The 23,935-nt window shown below is 40.2% G+C and overlaps 1 protein-coding gene across 1 annotated transcript in view; it reads right to left on the bottom strand.

The window, feature by feature from the left end:
• TEC (tec protein tyrosine kinase) overlaps positions 1–23,935 on the bottom strand; it is a 589,535-nt gene that overhangs the window by 244,349 nt on the left and 321,251 nt on the right. Inside the window, exon 4 of the mRNA XM_078678221.1 lies at positions 4,118–4,222. Within this exon, the coding sequence (XP_078534347.1) occupies positions 4,118–4,222 (105 nt within the window). The remainder of the gene's footprint in view (positions 1–4,117; positions 4,223–23,935) is intronic.

Below are 23,935 nucleotides of genomic sequence, written 5' to 3'. Positions count from 1 at the left end.
AACTATAATGCTCCCATAGATATTGCTCCAGTCAATACCTACCTGACTGGCGACCAGGCGGGTGCTAGCTCGAGTGAAGACAAGTCTCTTAGCACACATAATCTTAAATAAACACAAATAAGAGTCATTCCATCATCTTTATGTTCTTCAAACTTTTCTTTAATCGAAAGTGGATTCTTCTGTCAGCCAACACATGTTTTGTCAGTGGGTGTGCCACCCTAAGATGTCCTCTGGGCTGTATTCCATAGTAAAGTTCTCAGAATAGCCAGTTAGTCCAAGCAAGCAGTTAAAACAAACAAACATAGCAAAGTTGGAGAATTGTTCTTTGAAGCGGCATTTAAAACCATAGGACAAATGAAAGATGCCAATCTTGATATGTCAGTGCTAGATTTTTATATTACAGAACACAGGCTACAATTAAAGGTATTATATTAGCCCTAGTTTTCCCAAAGAACCAGAAGCGTTTAACCTGCTGGCTAATGTAGTGCAAAAAATAGGATACAAACGCATTCCTCCCAGCTTGTAGGAGCGTACCTGCAGCACAGGTACAATAAATTAGAGCCAGGCATGCATGCTTGCAGTGGAAGCAAGACTTAGGGGCAGATTACAATGTCGGTCGGAAAGGCTCCGAACAGGATACGGAGAATATGATTCGGAACCTATGTTTCCGAATGAATTGGATACATTTCCGACCGACCGATTACGATGCAAGGAAACTGTTCAGACTGTCCAATAAGGTTCCGATCGGCATTCGGACAGCGCGAGTCATTCGAGGCCAAATCATACAGCTCTATGGACAAGGTTTCCGATCAAGCGATTATGATGTCCGATTCTGACAGCCGTTCCGAATCAGTCTATCCGACACAAAACCGCTGATGGAATCTGACTTTGGGGGCCCATAGAAGGCCCTCCTTTAACCGTAGGCCTCCGGTTGGGGCCCGTGGGAGTACCCATGGGATCCCTCAGTACAACCATATACAGTGTGGCAGGCACCATGGGGTGCCTGTCACAGAATGGAAGGTTTTCCCCAACCACCCCTTTTTTCAATGCAAGCCTGTGTTCTCGTTCGGAACAGAGGCTCCCATTAAAGTCAATGCGAGTCCAAAAGAATGATGTCCGGAAGCATCATAATCGGTCGGTCGGACTCACAGAACCCGATTCGGTCAGAAACGATTCCGAAACCGATTTGGTCGGAAGAGTTTACCACCGACATTATAATCATGCCCTAAGTTTAGGAGATGTGGTTGAGAGCCAGTGGATCTTATGCCTCTTGATTGCAACAGTGGCTAGCTAGGCTCTTAGCTGTGCATAATATCGAGACAGCTATATATAAGCGTAAAGGCAGACGGCGACGCGAAAGGGGTATGAAAATCTGGACTCCTCTCACACACTGGCGAGCTCTACAAAACTGATTTATTATTGATACTGTAATGTATTCATGTTACTGCTTTAATTGGTTTTCTCGTGATGTTGGGAATATATTTTATTTTGTAAATTCTCTATAATGTATATTTAAATATGTCAAACACAACGAAAAGTTCATGATGTTAATGAACAGAAAGTTTGCCTGTCCGGGGGGGGATAAATATGTTAAAATCAATAAAAAACATTTAAAAAAAAAATAATAAAAAATAATCGGTCGGTCGGACTCACAGAACCCGATTCGGTCAGAAACGATTCCGAAACCGATTTGGTCGGAAGAGTTTCCCACCGACATTATAATCATGCCCTAAGTTTAGGAGATGTGGTTGAGAGCCAGTGGATCTTATGCCTCTTGCTTGTTTGTGCCCAGTATTCCAGGAGTTTAGAGAAAGTGTCTCTACAGAATTGGGAAAAATGTATCTATGGTAGCATTCTTCGGCTCTGCAAAGCCTATCTCAAAAACAATGAGAAAGGAATTATACTGCACTGACATTGTTACTTGCAAAATGTAGAGTGGTAATGAAATGTGGCAGAGACCCCAATCTGAAGGTCCATTAGTTGGTTAGAGGTTTACGGTAATAATGCTGAAAATATCTATAGTAAATTGATGCCGCCTGCATCTAGACGAAGGGATATATGAGCCCCCTTAAAGTCTTATCTGTTAATGCACCCTCCACAAGTTAGAAATGGAAGTATACAAACTGACAACAGTCAAGAAGGCATCAATTAATATTTATTAACTGTTTTGCATCCATGTAGATCGAAACAGTGTCGCTGACGAGAACTGAGCAACAGGTGGTAAAGACCAGCAAAAACTTTTATGCTATTAGGATTATTAATGCTATGCAATATCAATATCTGAATGTACTTTGTATAAAATGTAAGTCTTGTTAAATAAATAAATCATTTAGAGCTTTCGAACCGAAATCTTGCCTCGTCAGGAGCAAAAATAGATTAGCTGTCTATGTAGGTTAGACTAAAGTAGCCCTGGAAAACTATAGCTAATTCTTTGAAACAGAATCTGAAACAGAATCCAACACACACTGACCACGTCCTGGCTCTGCAGAACAGCAAGTAGAGCTAGATACAGGTGATAGGAGATGAGCAAGGGCTAGATATCAAGACAATGGAGAATAAGGATATCAAGTGCAGAACAATTACTACTTAATGGGGTGCCATTGAGGGAAGAAACCATGTGAACAAGTACGCTGTCAGACACTTATTTAACTGAGTAGAAGGGGCCAGTCAGAGAGACAAAGAACACTTACTATAGAAAACACGATGATCACTAAGAAGGTTTATTTCTGACTGATTGTACAAATGGCCTGGGATTGGAAGTTTGGAGGACAGATTACAAGATTGCTCAATATTGTAGCCTGGTACACTGAGCAATGAACAGAATGCGCACCAGATGGGTATCCCAGTACAGGACTTACTTGGTCAGGATACTGTGGTGAAACCTCTTTTGACCGGCAACGAAGTTAGTGGCTGCATGGATGACAGCTTCCACTGGAGCCAGGATGTGTCTGGGAACCTTATGAGTAGTGAGCCTACTATGACAAGATTTAAAAAGACTGATCACTGTTCATTGCTCAGCCTCATGAAGGTGGAATTGAATGTCTCTCTGAAAGAGAGATGAAAATCCACAAAGAAGTAGGGGGGTTTGGCACACTGGTTAAGGAATTGGGAGAAGTTATCTGGTGTATTTTCTGAGAGCAATTTCTTGATTTGGCATCTCATAAGAAATGCATTTATAAAAAAACAACTGGCTCCACTCACATGAACAATTGAAGGAGACTCTTCAAATCAGAAACACGTTAAAGAATGCTTTGAGGTGTGGCAAACAAAAACAGGGAGAATCGCCATCAAGTAAGGAGCAGGGAACTGAGACAGTGAGGAAAGACATTCAATTATGAGCCAAGTTCTGACCCAAAGCCCACTCTACATACTACAATGTACACACTTGGTCTTCAATAATAAACAATTGTCTGTGAGTGATACCTAAAAATGAAGGTTCAAATGAATTTACAGTCTGTGGTTAGTAATACCAATATATACCAAACATAATAACGAAAAACACTGGTATATTGGCCAATCTCAGCAGTTTCAAAACACTGAGGGATGAGGTTTTAAAGTGTTGATCAGAAAAATTCACCCAGACAAACTCTGCCAATGTTAACGCTGCTAACTCTAATATCTGGGATAAAATGTAATCAGATTATGAGGATGAAGGATAATCAGTTCTTTGGTGCCCCTATTAACTTCCCAACAAGGACGAGTAACCAAATACATTTGATACAGGTATAAGATACACAAACTATAAAATGTTCAAGCTAGATTGCTTACAACGGATTTTAATTGAAAACAAGTGATGAAAAGTGGCACAATCGAAAATAACAGAAACCGAAACAAACAAGTTGGAAAGAAAAAAGAGAAGAAATGGGAAAGAGAAAAAAATGAGCAAGAGAAAGGCAACGAATGATAGATAAAAAGAAAAAGGGAAGATAATAAACATGAAGAACAATGTGTACAAATCAAATGATGTAACAAAGAAGTAGGCAGCTAAGGAAACGCAAAATACTTGAGTAAATAAGGCAGACTTTGAAAATTGCCTACGGAGTCAGAATCTTAATGTATGCAGACGGAAAGGTCAGAGGGAAACAGCAAGATTTAAGATGCGCAGGCAAAGACGTACCTGAAAGGGGTATTTGTTCTGGCAAGGAATAATCCCACCATCATTCTTTACGATCTCCACACACTTGATTTTTGTGACATCCACAGACCCCTTTTTGTTTTTCTTCTGTCAAAAAGAGAAGAGATATGGCAATTAATATAAGGGCAAGGTGCCAGAGCCCTATTTTGAAGCAACTATTTCCTTAAGATAACACCCTATACTCTAAAAATGGAAGCACGGAGCAGGTGTGGTCTTAGCTACAGTTCTGAAACTAGAGCTGGCCAATCAGCCAGTATTCACTGTGTCTGGAAAGGACTGAAGTTACTCTCTTATTCTAATGTCTATACTACCTATAATTTAAAAGATTTACAAATAACATAACAGAATGCGACTGATAGAGCGCCATGTTATTGTGAAAATTCGTAGGGTTGCATTATATTCGCAGATAGTCGGCACCCGCATATTTAGAGGACTGTACTAATGTGTGATTATTAGAAATGTAGTAATTAATCAATTTATGTAGCAATGGTTAGGAATATTCATATTGTTTGGAAACTAATGTAGTGTTAACACAAGAAAATGCCTTAAGTAATGTAGAAATGATTGCTTCACGTATAAGATGTTGCATTAGGTTTAAACGTGTACCATGTTAAAGTTGCACGTGTAGAATTGCTTATTAATGAAAGCGATGCAATGCATTAACATGAATTGAATCTAATGTTATATTGGAGTTTAGAAGAGTGTTTAATTTCTGTAAAGGCCTAATTGTATGAAGACATTAGCAAGAGGCCTAACTGTGGTTCTTAGCCTATCGAGAAACTGTAGGCCTGAGAATGTATTTTTCCTTGGGATGGCTTCTTCTTAGTTGAATTACACATTGCAGATTTGTGTGTGTACAAGGCCAATTTGTTTGCAAGCTTTCTGCTGCAGGTGCAAGGACACATGAATAGTTAGGCAGAATAACTCTTTGTTTTAGAAGTTAGGCTGGTAGAAGAAAGCTACGTGGGAAGACTTTGGAATGCTAAGAAGGTACATTTGGTGGAGAAGGTGCCTGGGACCCAATGACACACCAACGATTTTTGGACAAGGATTGGTTTCGATGGAAAAGCACAGCTTGAAGACCTGCCGAAGGGGTGTGTTTAGGGCGTGTTCAACGTTTTGGGATTTTGTATTAGGGAAAGTGCCCCGAGGGAGGAGAGTCGGTTCTTAGTGTAGCTAGGTCAGATGGAGGGTTCTTGGGTTTAGAGGGAACTAGGCACGAGAATAGAAGGAGCATCTTAGAACTAGCTCAGTGGCTTAGGCTGCTTACCTGTGGAAGGTGAATGTACTTCTTCTGTCGGTGCCTCGGTCCTGTACCTCCCACAAACTCAGGACAGGACCGAGGCACCGACGGAGAGGGCGGGGTCTCCTTAAACCTGAGTTTGCAACAGGTGAGGTGAGGCCAATACCACATATGGGACAGGAGTGGAACTCACCATTCCTGTATGGAGATATTTTGAATGTTCACAGTGTGTACAGAATTTGATTTTATTGTCACTAATTGCAGTAGCTTGGAATTTGAGAAGGTCCTGAAGAAAGCCAGGGCAAATTGCCCACATTGGCTGAAACTAGTTGACCAAAATCAGCGGCATATTTGTTGACAGCCGCTCCTGCATTCTTTTAATAGGTTTGAAAAGAAAACTCTAGTAAAATTAACTGTTTGCTGCCATATCCTTTTAAAACTTTTTCACTTGTTTTGCACTGCACTTTTTCTGGCCTTTGTATTTAGGACTGTAGGCTTTTCTGGTACATATTATTGACCTACTGGTTTTTGGCTCTCTGTATGATATGCTTAGATCACAGAGTCACCTCCTGGTCTAATGGGGTGCTGTGACAGGGAAGATGGAATTCCAGATGATGACACTGGCCACGAAGGGCAGTTGATGGAAATCCAACAGCCACTTCCCTAGTTTAGAAATAGTTTACTTATTAGAAGAAACTTTATTGGTTTTAACACATTTGTCAGTAAGGCACATGACCAGTAGTTGCATCTCCTCTTGTATCTTAGTTCTGCTATTCCCTTTTTACCACCAGATTCCTTGTGTTTTTGCAACAATTAGGTTTTGGGGATTGAATCTGACATGGGTCGGTAAACATGTTCCCTTGGACCCTTTTTCCCTGGTGAAATTAAGTTGGTGAAAGTGCTACTACTTTCAGTATAACAGAAGGGGCTGACAAGCATCTGCGGCCCCTTCTGTGATACCAAGGTGCCCCAGGGGGCACGCACAGAGGGTGTAAATGCCCCTGGCGCCACCGGGGCACTTCTAAAATATGGCTCCAGGAGTTTGAGTCTGGTTTCCTGTTTTTCCTACATAAGAATTCGGCGAAGATACGTATGTTTTTTAAGTACTTTCATTATAAATTCTATACACTCAATATACCATTAATCTAGTACTGACTACGATCCACATTCCTCTCTCTATCAGATTAGTTTACCAGAGTGTGGACTCACAGGGAACTTCTTCTCAGAATAGCATAGCCTACATAGTTACATATCTAGTGTAAGTAAAAAGAAGACACAGATTCATTAAAGATTTAACTTTTATACAGTTGCCTACAACTGTAGGAATATCTAGTAAAGATGGGATAGTGAAACAAAAAACATAAGCGCAACTCCAGCTAAATTTATTTAAAAATAAGAAAACAAACAATGCTAACCATACTAGCATTTCTTTATGAAAGCAATCAGTTATAAACTCGTTCAAATATTCATGTTATTTAACTGTAACAATGGCTCTCTAGACTTCCGGTCATCAGGATTCTAAAAAAAAGTTGATGACATCAAATATGATGCTTTTTGTCCTCTCCCCTGCGCCAAATCAGATTAATGTTTAGAGGATCAATTAAGAGGTGTGGCTCCAAACCAGATAGGAAGGTATGGTGGGCACATGCAAAATCTACAAAGGACATTTATGAGTACAGCTTTGGTTTTTCCTCACATATTTCGTTTTCTGTAGACACATTTCATATTATTACTGTTGGCTGATGGTGGGGGTGCTGACCAGTGTACAAAATTGATTTTACCATTACACAGAGACCTAGTAAATGAAGAAAAAACACAAACTATCCTCCAGAGAAAGCAATACAATTCTGAATTGGGCAGAGAATGCTTACCTAAATAACAAGCCGATTGCTATATTTTTACATAAAAGAAAAAGCACCTACAGCAAAATAAGGTTTTTTCCTTTGACTCTATACTTGTAAGTCCATTTGAGTTGAAGGTTAGTGAAAGTATGTAGTTCCTAATTATCAGCTCCAAAACCTCCACTTGGTACAGATTACAAATTTGTTCCCCAGATTAATTGAGGGAATATGTCTCAATGATGCAAAGTAAACTCAGATAATGATTTAATGATTTGATAGTATTTTATTGAAAAGTACTATCAAATAAATGATCCTAATACATACAACCTTCTAATGGCTTTCAAGTTTAAATTCAACTTTCATCATTTCTTTTTAGTCTTTTCATCAGAGTGACCTTCTTGAACAGTTAATCTAATGGCTTGGTTTCCATGAATTGGCTTAAAATGAACCAGACAAAAAAAGTCAAGTTAAGATCCTCAATGACGATTTCTGACTTTTAACTTCTGTCCCAACCAAAGCATCATCTACTTTAAAGTGGGAGGTTCTAGGGACCATACATAAGTATATAACCAATAATGTAATAGCATATATCAAGGAATTCTACAGCAGATCACAAATATTTAAGGGTTTAAACATAACATCTATCCTAATAAATTAATTTGGCACAGAACCCCTTTGAACCAATATCATTTCAGCACAAGTTTGAGTATGTAGGCGAAGAATATTATTGCACTTTCTAAATTAATTAAATGCATGTCAGAGCAGCATTTATTCTCAATGCAAAACAGAATGAAGAAATCAGAACAGAAATAAAAACTCCATAGATATAATTGTGTAATCTCAGATTTACCTACATGTGGAAGAATGGTGAGCAGGCACAGGCTGACCTGGCATTATACGAGAGTAAGTGCCATTTGCAGGTCAGGCTTCACAGAGCAGCTATATCCAAGACAAATTGTTACAAATCTTTTTAAAGATGTATAAGGTAGGCTTTGCGTCCACCCAGAGGTGCACTGCTCACTCATCTCATGCTATTAACTATTTAATCTATCAATACGCCTCTCAACAAGTGCTTCTTTTGCTCTTCATGAGGGAAAATTGTATACCTGAAAGGTATACTCAATTATCAGGCTGTTTGTCTCAATTCTTTATCTCTTGTATACATTCTATACAGAAAATAATCAAGTTTGCTACCCTTTTCCCTTCATTGGCAACGTCAATAGGGCTGACTTCAATGTGATAAACAGTGCTGTGAATGCAACACATGTAAACAGCATTTGTGGTGTCCACTTTTAAATGCCATTGGACATTAATACAAGACGTACTTGCAAACTTCCAACTTTGCTAAAAATATAACTGTTTCGGGGGGAAGCGGTGGTGGGGTGGTTGGGTTTTGAGCCAGAGGAAGATGGCGGTGTGATCTTGCAGCTCCGTACTAGGGAGACAAATAACCTTAAAAAATATGCTATCAGGTCTCCTTTAAGAAGGCAAACTAGGTCTATGATCATCGCTCATTGCAGTGAGCAACATGACATAATCGGAGGCTCCTAACCTGGTCATTTGAAACGGTTCACGGAGCACGTCTGTGCCGCTGGGTTCCCCCACAACTAACATTGCGGGAAGTGGAACGCGGACCAACAGTGATCCCTGCGATCCTTGCCAAACCGTATGCCACCAGAATGAACCACAACACAATCACCAAGTAAGATCTTCAATTATATTTATAATTCCAGGCACAAACTGGGAATTCGACATGTTTTCAACCTTAATAAATCACCCACAAGCTCTGCCTGACCGTAACATGTCATTTGGTATGCAATAATATCAACTATGATAATGCAATAATGGTGCATACTAATACAATATTGCATAACTCCACCCTTAACACATCATAAAGGGAAATAAAAAGCTTTCTGCAGCAATAACCCCAAGCTGCATATACCTGCCTAAAAACTACACAGAACGTTTGTGCTGATGGCCAATATGCATGAAGTATGCAAACACGGCTGCTCGCTAACAAAAGTTACAGATGCACCGGAGATTGCCGTATCTTGAGTCAGCCAGGCAATCATAGGACTGGTGCTCATCAAGGGAACTAAGCGCTCCGCTAATTAAAAGACCAATCCGTTTAGTCACTTCATCAATGAGCACAATGGTGTAAAATGTTTTAAAATGGCAGCCGTACAATAGCGCTTGTTGGATCCTCCACATAGTCGGGCATCAGTCTGGTTACTTATTGTGGACAAACATCAGGATAAAGATACTAAAATGCTCGGCTCCCCCATTACAAATTGCCAGGAAAACGGTGCCGTGAAATGCACTAATGGGTACATGACTTTTCCAAAATGGTGTCTGCCTAACAGTTCACACCAAGTATAACGAGCTGTGTACTTCTATCACCCAGCACAATGTGCACATTTACCACCTAGTACAATGTGATATCATGTCGGATACAAAAAGCTCTCAGGCCTAGAGTAAGGTGGAAACCAACTGACAGAGAGTGAAGACTCCAGCAGAACTGAGTGCCCTGGGCTCTCTCGCTCGACTACTGAATTGTCACTATTCTCAAAAGACCACCACAGCACTACAACAATCAGCTAGGTCACTCGCCTCATTGCTGTGGCAGATAGTAACTACATCCTAATTACAATACCTATAAAATCACATTAAAAACAGCGGTAAACAGTAATCTAGCAGTGGTAAACAGCAACCTAAAGTAGCCACAATACTACAGTGCTATGGTGGCTGCGGCACTACAATAACCAGAGTAATATCTTGGGTATCTATATTCTTGTTGTTCTGTTATCTTCCAACACCTGACAGCCCGGAAAGTCATAGCAACGAGATCCTATCAAATACCCGAAGAAACGCTGCAGGGTAATAAAGCCCCCTACTCCCAAAAAAAATCACACCTCTTGTTTAAATATGACCAAAAAGAAAACAAAACGAGTCTAAAGAGGGTCAAAGCCAATGTGGATTCACCAGTGAAAAATTAGCGGGACATTAAAGCCACTATGGAAATAATCCTAAAAGTGTGGGTATACACGAATTAGCCAAGTCCACTAAAGAGAACACTGATGACATGCAGAGTGAGATTGCTGCAATCCGCCAAGACATCAGAGAAGCTAACACCAGAATCGCAGAGACAGAGAGTAGAGTTAGCTTCTTGGAAGACTCAGACTCTAAAATGGGTTAAGTAATACAAACGCTCAACATCACCACAAACTCACTTTCCAAACACCCTTGAGAGCTGGAAGACAGGAACAGACACAGAAACCTACAGATCTTTGGAATACCAGAGGGTGTAGAAGACTCTGCGGAATCAGGCATCTCCTTTCTTGAGCACTGGTTCGCACAAGCCATGATCTGTCATTAAACAAACCTCTTGAATTTGATAAGGCTCACAGAGTTCCAACAAAGGAGATCCCAAACAAGAAATCTGCTAGGCCAATCATATGCAACCCACTACGCTACCAAATGTTGAGTTGATCTTGTCTTTCATGAGAAAACACAATCATATACTATGAAAGGGTCATAACATCTTCATATCTCAGGACTATTGTAAATATACAGTGGAAACAAGAAAAGGCTTCCTAGCCTCTGCCCAAGATTGAAAGCCATCAACAACAAGTTCTCTTTTGTAGGCCCTTCAAAATATTGTGTTCTGGTTCAAGGCACTTCAAAGATCTTCTCTAATTTCATCACTCTCAAGAAATTCCTCGACAATAATAAAGTGGCGCTAATGGACATTTCCAACCCTGACCAGCCTAATTCGAAATAGAAACACTAACCTCGTAATTTGAGTAGCTATAAGAAAGTCTTGAACTGATAGTTGCTCTAACGTATCCAGATTGTCCAATATAGCTACAGATGTAGATACACTACCATTAGCGCAAAACTTCCGGCCAATACTACACCTGCACTGCAATGTGTATAACCTTCTAGAAGATCTGGATCAAGAGAGCCGCTCGCAAGGAAGAAAGACAACAAGCCAGAAGAAGCAGCTAAGTGATGTACTATGGTGTAGTGTCAGTGCCTATTTTATTAGTTTTTGTACCAAACTGACAGTTTTACTTACCTCTAGGCCAAAGGGTCTAATGCACCATACAGGTTAGACAAATGTAACCCAGAGCACTTAATATAAGAGAAAATTAGTCAGTATTAACCAGAATTATATCGGATACATATAAGGGGTCGGACGACTATTAGTTGCGGGTGTTTTGCTGTCATAGTTATTCTCAAGGATAGAGGATAACAATACTAATCCTTATGCTAAAAACAGTAAAAGTAAGAACTTTGTCAGTGATATTCGCTTATGAGTCTACTTATTTCATGCATATAACTAGTTATGAAATAATGTCTCCCTGGATCCCTGGAGGAGCGTTTCTTCCTCCAATCTCCATGCCTGTATGCTATATAGGGGGGAGGTTTGGGGGGGGGGGGGGGACAACAGGGAAAGGGTACTGTTTATTTAAGTATGTTACTTTTTTATCCCTTTTTTCAAGTTATTTTACGTATTTCTTCTGTCAACACTACTAGGAGAGGCCCAAAACACACAAACAAAAATACAGCAACAAATACAATACACATTTCTACTAAGAGAATACACCATACTGCATAGTTGATCACATACCAATGCCATAAGTAATCTCCGAGATTGTCCCAGAGGTAACGTTTATTCCTACGCGAATCTGCCTGTATACTCTAACCACATTATTGCAAATGCCCAACAACATAGAACCAATTACACACATTCCTTAGGAGAGAGCTCTTTGATAGACCAAATACTAAACCCTAGCGATGGCGTCGACAGAGCAGAACATTAAGATAATCTCCCTGAATGTAAAGGGTATCAATCATCCAATCAAATCAAAGCAAATTCTTAACTACATATACTAACAGAAAGGCAACAATATTCTTCTATAGGAAACAAAGATTGACCCACACGACTCAACTCACTTAGAAACTATCAATACACCGATTTAGCAAGCTCTGCAGCAGTAGGCAAGAAAAATGGCATGTTAACGCATATCTCTAAGAAATCCAAAATCAATCTGGTCTCAAGCACATCTGATACGCAGGAAAGATGTATTATCTTTAAGTTAACTTAACATAATATTGAATTCTTTGTTACCCACACATATGCACCTACCAAAGATGACCCTTCCCTTTGGTAGGAACTCTCAACACAACTTAATTCAATTCCTGACTCAGCCACACTCATATTTGGAGGAGAGTTTAACTTACCCCTCGACCCTGCACAAGACTGAAACTCACAGAATCTTATGCAAAAAATGTAATCTGATTGACGGCTTGAGTACACAGAACCCTACAGAAAGGGACTATACTTTCTATTCATTCCCACATAACTCATATTCACAGATAGATTACCTATTTATGTCAGGAAACTCCGTAAACAAGATTGACCAGCCTACCATTGAGCCAAGGGTGATCTCAGATCCCTCCTGTGTCACCCTATCTATTACTGACCCCGCACCTTGCACAAAACAGCCTCTTTGGAGAGTCATTGATGAAATCATGTTGCCTAATAATAACAACCAACTAATTGAAGAGGCTATTAGAAACTTTCTCACTGAAAACAAGGTAAGCAACACCTCAGAACTAACACAATGGGAAGCATTAGAAACAACAATAAGAGGAGTGATCCTCAAAATAAGATCCATCATGAATAAAGAGGCTAACAGCAATCTCCTAAAGTTAGAAAAAGCCATCTGAGAACTGGAAAAACAGCACATCTCCTCCAGAGATAGCCTACTCCTAAAAAAATAGTGAATAAGAAATATGAGTATAATGAAATATTAAGCACTAGAGCAGGCATCTGGATCAACAAACAAAAAAACTTCAGACTATGTGACTCCAATAAAGCCGGAAGACCCTAGCATCATACTTAAAGTTCAAACTCCAAAAATGCACCATCAACTCGCTAAAGGATAACGAAGGTACATACCAACTTGAATAAAATAGCAGACATATTTAAAGATCTCACCTAGAAACTATCAATACACCAATGTAGCAAGGTCTGCAGCAGTTGGCAAGAAAAATGGCATGTTAACGCTCATCTCTAAGAAATCCAAAATCAATCTGGTCTCAAGCACATCTGATACGCAGGGAAGATAGATTATCCTGCAGTTAACTTAACATAATATTGAAATTTTTGTTACCCACACATATGCACCCACCAAAGATGACCCTTCCTTTTGGGAGGAACTCTCAACACAACGTAATTCAATTCCTGACTCAGTCACACTCATATTTGAAGGAGATTTTAACTTACCCCTCAACCCTGCACAAGACAGAAACTCACAGAATCTTATGCAAAACTTTTAATCTGATTGACGGCTTGAGAACACAGAACCCTACAGAAAGGGACTATACTTTCTATTCTTTCCCACATAACTCATATTCACACATAGATTACCTATTTATAATCGGGAACTCCATAAACAAGATTGACCAGACTACCATCGAGCCAAGGGTGATCTCGAATCACTCCTGTATCACCCTATCTATTACTGACCCCGCACCTTGCACAAAACAGCCTCTTTGGAGAGTCAATGATGAAATCATGTTGCCTAATAATAACAACCAACTCATTGAAAAGGCTATTAGAAACTTCCTCACTGAAAACAAGGTAAGCAACACCTCAGAACTAACACAATGGGAAGCATTAGAAACAACAATAAGAGGAGTGATCCTCAAAATAAGATCCATCATGAATAAAGAGGCTAACAGCAATCTCCTAAAGTTAGAAAAAGCCATCTGAGAACTGGAAAAACAGCACATCTCTTCCAGAGACAGCCTACTCCTAAACAAAATAGTGAATAAGAAATATGAGTATAATGAAATAGTAAGCACTAGAGCAAGCTTCTGGATCAACAAACAAAACAAATCAGACTATGTTACTCCAATAAAGCTGGAAAACCCTAGCATCATACTTAAAGTTCAAACTCCAAAAAAAGCACCATCAACTCGCTAAAGGATAAGGAAGGTACATACAAATCTGAATAAAATAGCAGACATATTTAAAGAATTCTATCAAAATCTATACGATAAAAACACTTCTCTATAGATCACTCAAAAAAGCCAAAGTTATTTGGCTGAGATTAACATACCCACACTAACAGAGCAAGACAAGAACTCAATTAATGGCCCAATAACTACACAAGAAATGAAGAAGCTATAAAAAGACTTAAAACGAGTAAGGCACCAGGGCCCGACGGCTATAATGCAAAAAACAATTATTAATAATGTCTCCACTTCTCTAACCTCACCTCTATTGAGTCTTTTCAACTACTGTTACAAAGCCATCATAATGGTTATTCCAAAAGAAGGTAAAGACCCCTTCATCCAAAGAATTATAGACCAATTTCAGTGATAAACTTGGACTGTGAAATACATGCCATGATTCTATCCAACCATCTGCAAAAACACATTGCCAAACTTATCCATCACTCGAAGGTGGGTTTCTTAAAACACAGACTCTCCAGCGACAATACACAAATTCTATGCCAGGCACTAGAGAAAGCCTAACTAAAAGAATCCACCACAGTAGCTATCACACTAGACGCCGAAAAAGTGTTTGATAAAGTTGCCTTGTCATACTTAAAACAGCGTTAGAGAAATTCAATTTAGGAGATACGCTAATTTGTATTATCATGGCCCTGTTTCACAATCCTAGTGCTAATGTACGAGCTGGAGGCACTCTTACTCTACCAATTTAAAACAGGGTATCACACAAGGCTGTCCCATCTCCCACTCTCTACTCCTACTAGTGATAGAACCCTTCCTATATCACCTAAGAGAAAACCATGACATACTCACATTTGGTGATACAACAGTTAAAATTACCACATAAGTGGATGACATCCTCATGACATTAATGCCGGTATGGCAATACCGGCATTAATGTCCTCGATACAAAGATTTTCAGAGATTTCTACATTTACCAAAGATAAAACCAAGGTCAAGCTTCTCAACAACCAAGGTAACTAATAAATATTCGGGGACTCTGGACTGACATGACAGCCAGGCTGCATTAAATACTTAGGATTAGAATTCACCAAGGACCTAATCACCAGCCTGCAGACTAATAAAATAATCTAATTAAAACAATGAACTCACTACTAGATGGATGGTCTCCCACATTTTTTTCCTGGTGGGGAAGAGCCAAAACCTTAAAAATTATGGTTACGCCACTGATTAACAATCTCATTAGCGAGCTCCCAATGACATTGTCAAATGATTTCTTAAAAAAGATAGACAAAACTTTTAATGCCTTCCTCTGGCAAGGAAAGAAACCAAGAATCTTACTTAAAAAACTTAAACTGGCTAAAGAGAAAGGGAGACGAGGCCTTCCCATTTTCAGGAATTACCAAACAGCTTATCTTTGTAAACAGGGCTTTTACTGGTTCGTTAATGACCTAGAGTACCAACCGATATGGGTGAAAATAGAAAAATCACTTTTAAACAAAATTCCCCTCCCTGCAATTAAAACAATGCATACCTCCCACCTTCCACACTCTAACTACATCATTAAGAATACTAAACGAGCCATTCTACGACTAGACTGTCAATCTCAGATCAGAATAAGCAATTCCAACTTGGCTTTCATATGGTATAATCCTAAACTCAAAGTTGATAGTCAACTAATATACTGGCAAAACTGGTCAACTAAGTACATCAACTTGATAAAAGACATCTATATGGACAGTCTAGCTCTTCTCTAACCTATAAATGCAGTTTAGCTTAGATGATATGCACTTCTACAAGTTTTTAGAATTTCAAGTACAGATCACAAAACAATCAACACATCCTGCAAACCCTTCTCTACTCCCTCTCATTGGTCAACTGCTTAAAACTGGACACACGGTATCTAGAATATATAAACTATTGCTTCCTAACCCTCGAAAGTCCCATATCCATAATGAACTCAAACTGGGAATCAGAACTAAATACCAAAAACATACACTTTGACTGAAGAAGTATACATTGAACCCTCTTTATAAACAAGATCTCGCCTTCACTATCCTAAGCAAAATATTGGATTATTAATAGAGTATACTGGATCCCATCTGGAATTTATAAACGTAACCTAAGTCAAAGCCCGATCTGCTGGAACTGCAACCTGCACGAAGGTGACTTGGCCCATATGCTATTCCATTGCCCCACAATACAAGCCTACCGGGACAAGATCTACAGCTGCATAAAAAACACCTTTAACATTGAACCCACCAGAGAAGTTTTCCTATATACTCCTGGGCTACTTAGACCCTCAATTACAAGATGATAATGATTGCTTGCTTCTAGACCTGATGCTTTTGCTTGCCTGCAAATTAATTCTTAACAACTAGAAAAATACCAAGATAGACTCCTTCCAGATGTGGCAAGAATGGCTTTCCTTCCTCAGAGGCGCAGACTATATTTCACTACAACTTTCTCCCTGGCGCCCTCCTCTTAGACACATGTGGGGCTCACTCGATGCCACCTCCATCATTTCGAATCTCCCTGCAAACTCTTGACTCCCATAATATGCTCTCCAGGGTACTTATGCAATTCAGAAGTTTGACCACAATATAGGAATCCACTTTATGGTCCAACTTAACTCTGACATCAAGTTGTTAAAACCGTATATATTGGATAACTAGTGCTGACAACTTACCTTTACTTTTCTTTATTTACCCCACATGTATACTTAAATCACGCATCACATTCCATACTAGAATAGGATTACTGCAAAAGGAATATGATTACTGTACAAATATGTGATACATAGGATGTATGACGTATATGACACATGATATATATGAAAAAATGATCATGGGTCGTAGATGATTGCTGTAATATGACTACAAAAATAACAACCCTAAATTTGTATTTACATGCATCAAAACTGAATTTTGTGTAAACTGATACACAACTGTCCTTCGCCTCATTTTCTGCAACCGTTCTAAACAAGTGTGATTGTTTTACCGCACCCTTTGTTTTATTTATTTACAACGATACTCTATACTGCCTTGTCATCCTGAATTGTTTTGCTTTCTTTGGAAAAACTCAATAAAACCTACTTGAATTCAAAAATACAACTGTTTCTCTTACTCTTCTAGATCTTGCCATGGACTGCCCCGCGCATCATCTCTGGGTCTTAAAATGTAGACCCTCTTTGTGACAGATGACAGACTGGCCACCAGTGATTGTTTTAGAGCAGGTCCTTCTAGGCTCGTCTCCACTGACACTTTTCTATAATTTGACTGGAAAAGACACCCCTTTATCATGTTCCTCCCTGAATCACCACAATAATCTGAATCGAGTCTTAGATTACAGCACAGGATTAATTCACACAGAACTACTATTGGTTCCAAGACACCTTACCAGACCCATAGTTTGGACACACACCTAGCACATCTAACTTGACATACAGTTCTTAAAGGTGCAATGTCCTATGTTTTCTGTTAGTAGTGGGATGACCACAGATAGATGTCCACAGGGATTAGATTGGAGCCATATCAGATCTGAACAGATACCCTCTGAACATTATCCACAGACTCTTGCTTAGTACATGTATTACAGGATTTCTTTTGCCCACGTCAACTAATCAGAAATGCGCTGTTTGATGTCCATAATTATGTCACAGGGTATGTGCACCACAGTGACACAGTGTGATATCCCCTCAAGAACGCCCCCTCACCCGCCACTTTTAAAAATTCTCAGCTGCGTTCTATAATATTTTTGCCAATTTCTATTCATCCCAGTCACACATTTCAGTTCCCTTTTTTCAGGGCTCTACTTTAGTTTTCGCTCATACACACTTCCTGTTGATCAACCACCCGCACTGAAAAAAAAATGAATGGCATCTATTCTCTTGCGGGTTGTCATGTGCACTAATGCCCGTGCAGGATAGAAACAGTGTCCACAATAGAAACACCAACCTTCAGTCTGCAGGATCCTTAAAATCAACTTTATATTTCGCAGATAGTGCATATAAAATCCACCCTCGCTACCAGTTTTAGAGGGAGCTACATAATCAAAAATCCAATGGAAATGAACACAGTGGAAAATAAAACAAAGGTTCATAGAATCAAGGACAGGATAAAAGTTTGCCTCAGAAGAGGAAAAACTCACATTTACTTAAATTAATCTAAGGGTGAAAGCAAGTTCTTAAGGGAGGGCTTTGGGCTAAAATAGAGAAAGCACTATTGGAGAATCTGGAGACCTCCTTACCCTACTGCCTGTTTCTCTTAAATCCCCAGTGAAATGGAGATTTGTGCCCAGATCAGTTGCCTACTGAGGGCAACTCCCTTGAAGGATATACACCTTAACTTGAAATTATGTCAATGGTAGGGGAAGAGCTAATGAAGACAAATTATTAAAGGTGTGGTGTGGGACGATTTCTTATTACCCATCATTATCAGTGCAACCACAACTAAAAACGCACATGTGCATTTATGTGCTTTTTTAAATATTGAAGAACGGGCACAACGTTTTGGGCTAGCATTATATGAAAATAAGCAGAGAACTGAACTTTAGAGATAGCTGCATATATTCTTGGTCTGCCAGAGACAGATTCCATTACCTTGCATGAACATTTTGTCATCTTTGAGCGGGAGTCTCTTGTGCCCGGCACCCAGAGCTGATGAGTTTGTCCCATTGTGGATCTCTATGCATGTCTAGAACTTGGCATGTGCAGGAGGAGGTGATGTTATGCTACGTCAAAAATATGTAATATAGTGGTTTGCTGGATGGTGCTGCTCCCTCAGAGCTACAGAAGTTGAACTGAGAGGGAAAAGCCATGCAGTTGAGAGCCCCAGAGCCTCCCTCTGCTTTTGCATATCATAAAAGTGGGGAGCAGCAAAGCCAGGCACCAACACTTCTCTCTGCCCACCGGCGAACCTTTTTTTTTCCCTTCTCAGAACCTTTAATCCAGCTCACTCACCCAAAACCCCATGTTCCTTCAGTTACAGAGTCAACATCAGCAGTGTCAACCAACTAGAGCATGCTGACTAGCTTCCCTCTCTACACAATAAAGAAGCTAGTTAAGCCTCAGGTAAGCATGGGTCATGTCTCCAAACTCCTTGTGGTGAGCAATAAATTCATGCCACTTTTAGCATCGATCACCTGCTGCTCATTGCTGCGGGTGCAGCAATTCAAGGCGGCCCCATTATCATAAAGCTGGTGGGTACTGAATATATCTTAGACAGCAGAAACCAGTAAAGGCACCTACCGAGGAAACATCATGGAGACATAAGTATATTCTGGGCCAATAATTGATAAAAGCATCCTGTTTCCACTAAGATATCAAATTGGCAGGTGACAATCACTTCCTTTAAGATTAATCAATGGCTTCCTCCTTCTTTACATTTTGGGGAGAGAGAGGAGTAAACATGCCTTTAAAAATTAGGCAAAGGATCTGCTGTTAAGATGGTCACAGAGGCTATGTTTTATGTGGTCGAAAAAACAATGAATTGGAAAAACATGCACAAGTATTCAAATGGGTACAACAACAGGGAGAGAAATTACCAACTGGCTATCCTGAGAGGAGTAAAATTTGTAGTGCAAGAACGCAGCATCATACAAGCAAGGCAAAAAGAAAGAAGGACAACAATGGTGGAAGCTACTGAATGTTGTAACAAGTCAAAGGTGATGGCAAAAACCAGACTTTCAAGACAATAGCCATAATTTGCAGACAAATGCAACACAAGTATTCAAGACACTGCCAAGCTGGAAATGAGTTGATTTAGAAAAGACCAGAATGCAGACCAGGATCTGGCTCAACATCCTCACCGAGATCAGAACTGCTATTTCCCCTCCTGCAATTCAGACAAAAAATGATGATACCTCTTTGCACAGAACAAAGTCACGTCATTAGTTAAGTACCTACCTCTCCCTGCCTCCTTGTTCATTTTTTGAATATGTACCCAGAGATCTACTCCTTCAAATCAGTGGTCAGCGACACTGTATTAGTATACTTTCACACGTACGAACAGTGGAAAGAGAGGAGAAAAGACAGAAAGCTGTGACCAGTAAAAGTATGCCTTATGAATTCTCAAGAAGTAAGCAAAACGAAAAGTCAGTGCGAAGGGGAACGAAAAATGGAGGATACTGGTATTTCAGAAAGGATTTTTTTTTTTTATGCGGAAAAACACGTTTTCCAAATAAACATAATAAAGGAAGTGTCAAGGCAAGCAACTATAAATAAGAAAAGTAGGTAGGGATTCTAACATAGCTAACTAAGTAAGAAATAATGATATCAAATACATAATGTAGCACAAGAACAGGTAGATGTAGATGTATCTAAGAAGATTATGCGTAAAAAAAATGTAGATCACAAGGAAGAAGATGGATGGGTAAGAGGGGGAGGGGCTCGGGCAGGTAGGAACTAGGAGAGAATTTGTTGAAGGAAAAAAACTGAGGTATATGTGTTATTTTAAAAAGTGAACTAAAAATATAAGGCCACCCCGTACGTAGCTTTTTTGTTGTCGCAACACCTTTTGTATGTACAGAACCCTATTTTTCCATTCGGTAACCTAATACCGAATCTCAAAATGGGTTAGAGATTAGGTATTAGGAAGAGAAGTGTTAAGGAGTCCCTTCCTAAAAGCGACTCGCAGTGCTATGAGCGAATGTTTTGCGAATGAAATATGGTCTCAAAACATTCACATTTTACCACCTACTTCAAGTATGTAGTAACTAACCCTGGGCGCCCGATTCGGCTACGCCCACGGAGTAGGCGTAGTGTTGCCTTCTACGCATTTTGCATAGACAGCGTAGCCGGCAACACTACGCCCACTCCGTGTGCGTAGCCGAGTCGGCCGCCACCCGCCTCCCTCCCGCCCTCCCCTAGATACATTATTTGAGCAATTAGCCTTATTAAAACAATATTAAAGCACTTACCTTGTCCGGGGCTCGTCCGGGGCTCCCTCTTGAATAGCGTCCTTTTCCTGGATACCAATGCGCATGCGCGGGCGGCCGCGCATGCGCGTTTCTCGGGAGAAATGCGCATGCGCGGCCGTCCGCGCATGCGCATTGGTATCCAGGAAAAGGACGCTATTCAAGAGGGAGCCCCGGACGAGCCCCAGACAAGATAGGTGCTTTAATATTGTTTTAATAAGGCTAATTGCTTAAATAATGTATGCGGGGGAGAGCGGGAGGGAGGTGCGTAGTGGGGCTACGCGGAGTGCGGGAGTGGGCGTAGCTTCTCGCCCTCTCCGCGTAGCTCCGCGGAGCCCCACTACGCCCACTACGCCCACCCTTAGTAGTAACTCAGTAGCAAACCGGAAGGGGTGAGACCCCTTCCCCTTTGTGAATGGTTGCATACATGTTTTTAAGAGCATGAACCACGGACCACTGCCTGCTCATAAAAAATGTAGCTGAAACGTTTCATTTTGTTTTTTAAATTAATCCCGTTTTCCTTTCAGGAAACCAGGCTGCCTTTAAAAAAAAAGAAACGTTGCTTTATTGAAAAGCAAACACAGACATGGTGGTCTTTTGTCCCCAGGGGGCCACTATCCCTGCGTTTTTAGTGATTCCCAATGGGTCGCAAATTGTGACCTACCTCATAAATATTAATGAGGTAGGCCAATCGCGAGCACATTTGAAATCCCTAAATGTGTCAAGGTGTTTGCAATTTCCTAATAGTGAATTGCAAATATTAGCTATTAGGAACTCGTAAAATGAAATCTACGTACATGCGGCCCAAAGTGTGCAAGAATAATGCCAAACCGTGATAAATCAGACGCAGATGCTTTTTGGTGGTTTAAGATGGAAGACAGCGTCAGAAAAGTGTACTATTAAAGGCAAGCTCTGCGACTGAGGATGTGGAGGCGAGATATGAAAAATAATGACCAGGACACATGAACTACGCAGAAACAGAGGCTAATCATTTCTTTGTGGTGAGTGAATGGAGGACAAAGCGTGCAAAAGACAGGTGGGAGTCAGGAAGCCAAAGCTGGCCTGACAAACGAGTCACGCGGCGGAAAACAGGCAGACAAATGCCGTGCTTTGAAATACAACACAAGGCATACAGCTGCTTTGAAGACCCGGAGCAGAGGACGGCAGTGACATTTACTGTAGGAAACGTCCAAGACAAAGAGCTCGCATCAATCGGCTGGATCTCTCCAAGTGTTTGCAGGAAACCTGCAAACAAAGCACAAGAGTCCCAAACTAAGGTCATAGTAAATATAAGGAAGGATATGGAGACCACACGTTATCAGAAAGTTAAGACAAGGGGGTCAAAGTAATTGTATGCATTGATATAGATTAAACACACTCATTGCTTAATCTGTGCCGCTGATTGCCATTGGTTGGCACCAGCTCTCGTTTGGGGGACCAGGACTTATTTTTCAGCCTCAAAATGTAACCCAAAGGGGCGGGGGGAGGGGGTAGAGTGTAAAGGGAGAAGGAAAAAGAAGGAAAAGGAGAGAGACTGGAAGAATGCAGAAATGAAAAAAATCAGCAAGAGTCGCAAAGGCAGACAAGAGAGACAGAAGGAGTGGGATGATGGATGAAAGAGGTCTCCAGTGTAAATAAAGCTAAACAGTTTCGGTATTCTGCTGTCAATTGGCAGTAGTGGGCTTCTAAGAAAAATAGGAAATACTTTGGGCCTCTGAACTACTAGTTTTTTTTAGTTTTTTTTTACATACACAGCATTGCACAGAACATACTTTTATGAAATTAAAAGACTGAAAATATATTAGCATTGGGTACAATTTCCTACGTGGGATACTGGGCAACAACTCCTTTTTAGGTCTCATTTGAGACAGTGCATGCACTGTGGTTTGCAACATCTCTTTTTAACTAAAACTTAAAAAGGGCATTGCGCCTGTATGTTATTTACCATTGGTTGGCTTCATTGTCACTCTCATTTCTTTTGTCTTCATTAGTCAGCGGGATCTGGTTTCGTTTTGCCAGTCTTGCTAAGGACACTTTTAGGAGGATTTTGGTTTCACCTTCTTTTGATTCGACACACAAACTAAAGCACTGTAGGGAATCAGCTGTGTGTACTTTACAACACCCTTCCCATTGTTCGCTACAGTTTAGTCATTTTAATTGATGGACTGCATTTTTTTGTTTGGGCTTTTTCTGATCCATCGCTTGATTATCTCCCAAGTCTAAACAGTGAACAAACATGTTGTGCCTTGAAGAGAATGGGCTCCGATGCCTGGTTATTTAGAGGTCGCCAGGGGTTGTAGCTGAACACTTGGCTTGCTCCATGCGACCCCTGGCCTCAGAAGTGGCAAAATCAGTGGCTGAGAACACAGGGGTGGCTGCGCATTCCTTATTTTCAGCACGTTTCTCTTTATACTAATAGTGAATAATATTCCAATATCCACTAATAATGTAAAACATGCATTTGCAATGCAATAGCTCTCGAATTTGCGAGAGTGTGAGCTATTGGTATTGTAAATGGCAATGCCTTTTTTAATGTGTTTAAAATACCTCAAAGTGGTGCATAAACACAGCTTGCAGGTTTTGTAAACACATTGCCATTTACAATGCCAATAGTTCAAACTCTCGTAAATGCAAGACCTTTGTGGCACCCGTGCCTTAGCTTTTAACATCGTAAGCCAAAGCCGCGATAGCTTCAAAAGTAAAGAAATAGAAAATAACGTTGTTTTCTATTCCTTTACTTTTGAAGCAATTACGGCACCCACGTTTTAGCTCAAGTAGTTGAAAGCTAAAGCGTGGGTGCTGTGACTGTAA

This window comes from Lissotriton helveticus, chromosome 2_2 (assembly GCF_964261635.1).
Source record: "Lissotriton helveticus chromosome 2_2, aLisHel1.1, whole genome shotgun sequence".
Lineage (NCBI taxonomy): Eukaryota > Metazoa > Chordata > Amphibia > Caudata > Salamandridae > Lissotriton > Lissotriton helveticus.
This window is presented reverse-complemented; position numbering and strand designations above follow the sequence as displayed.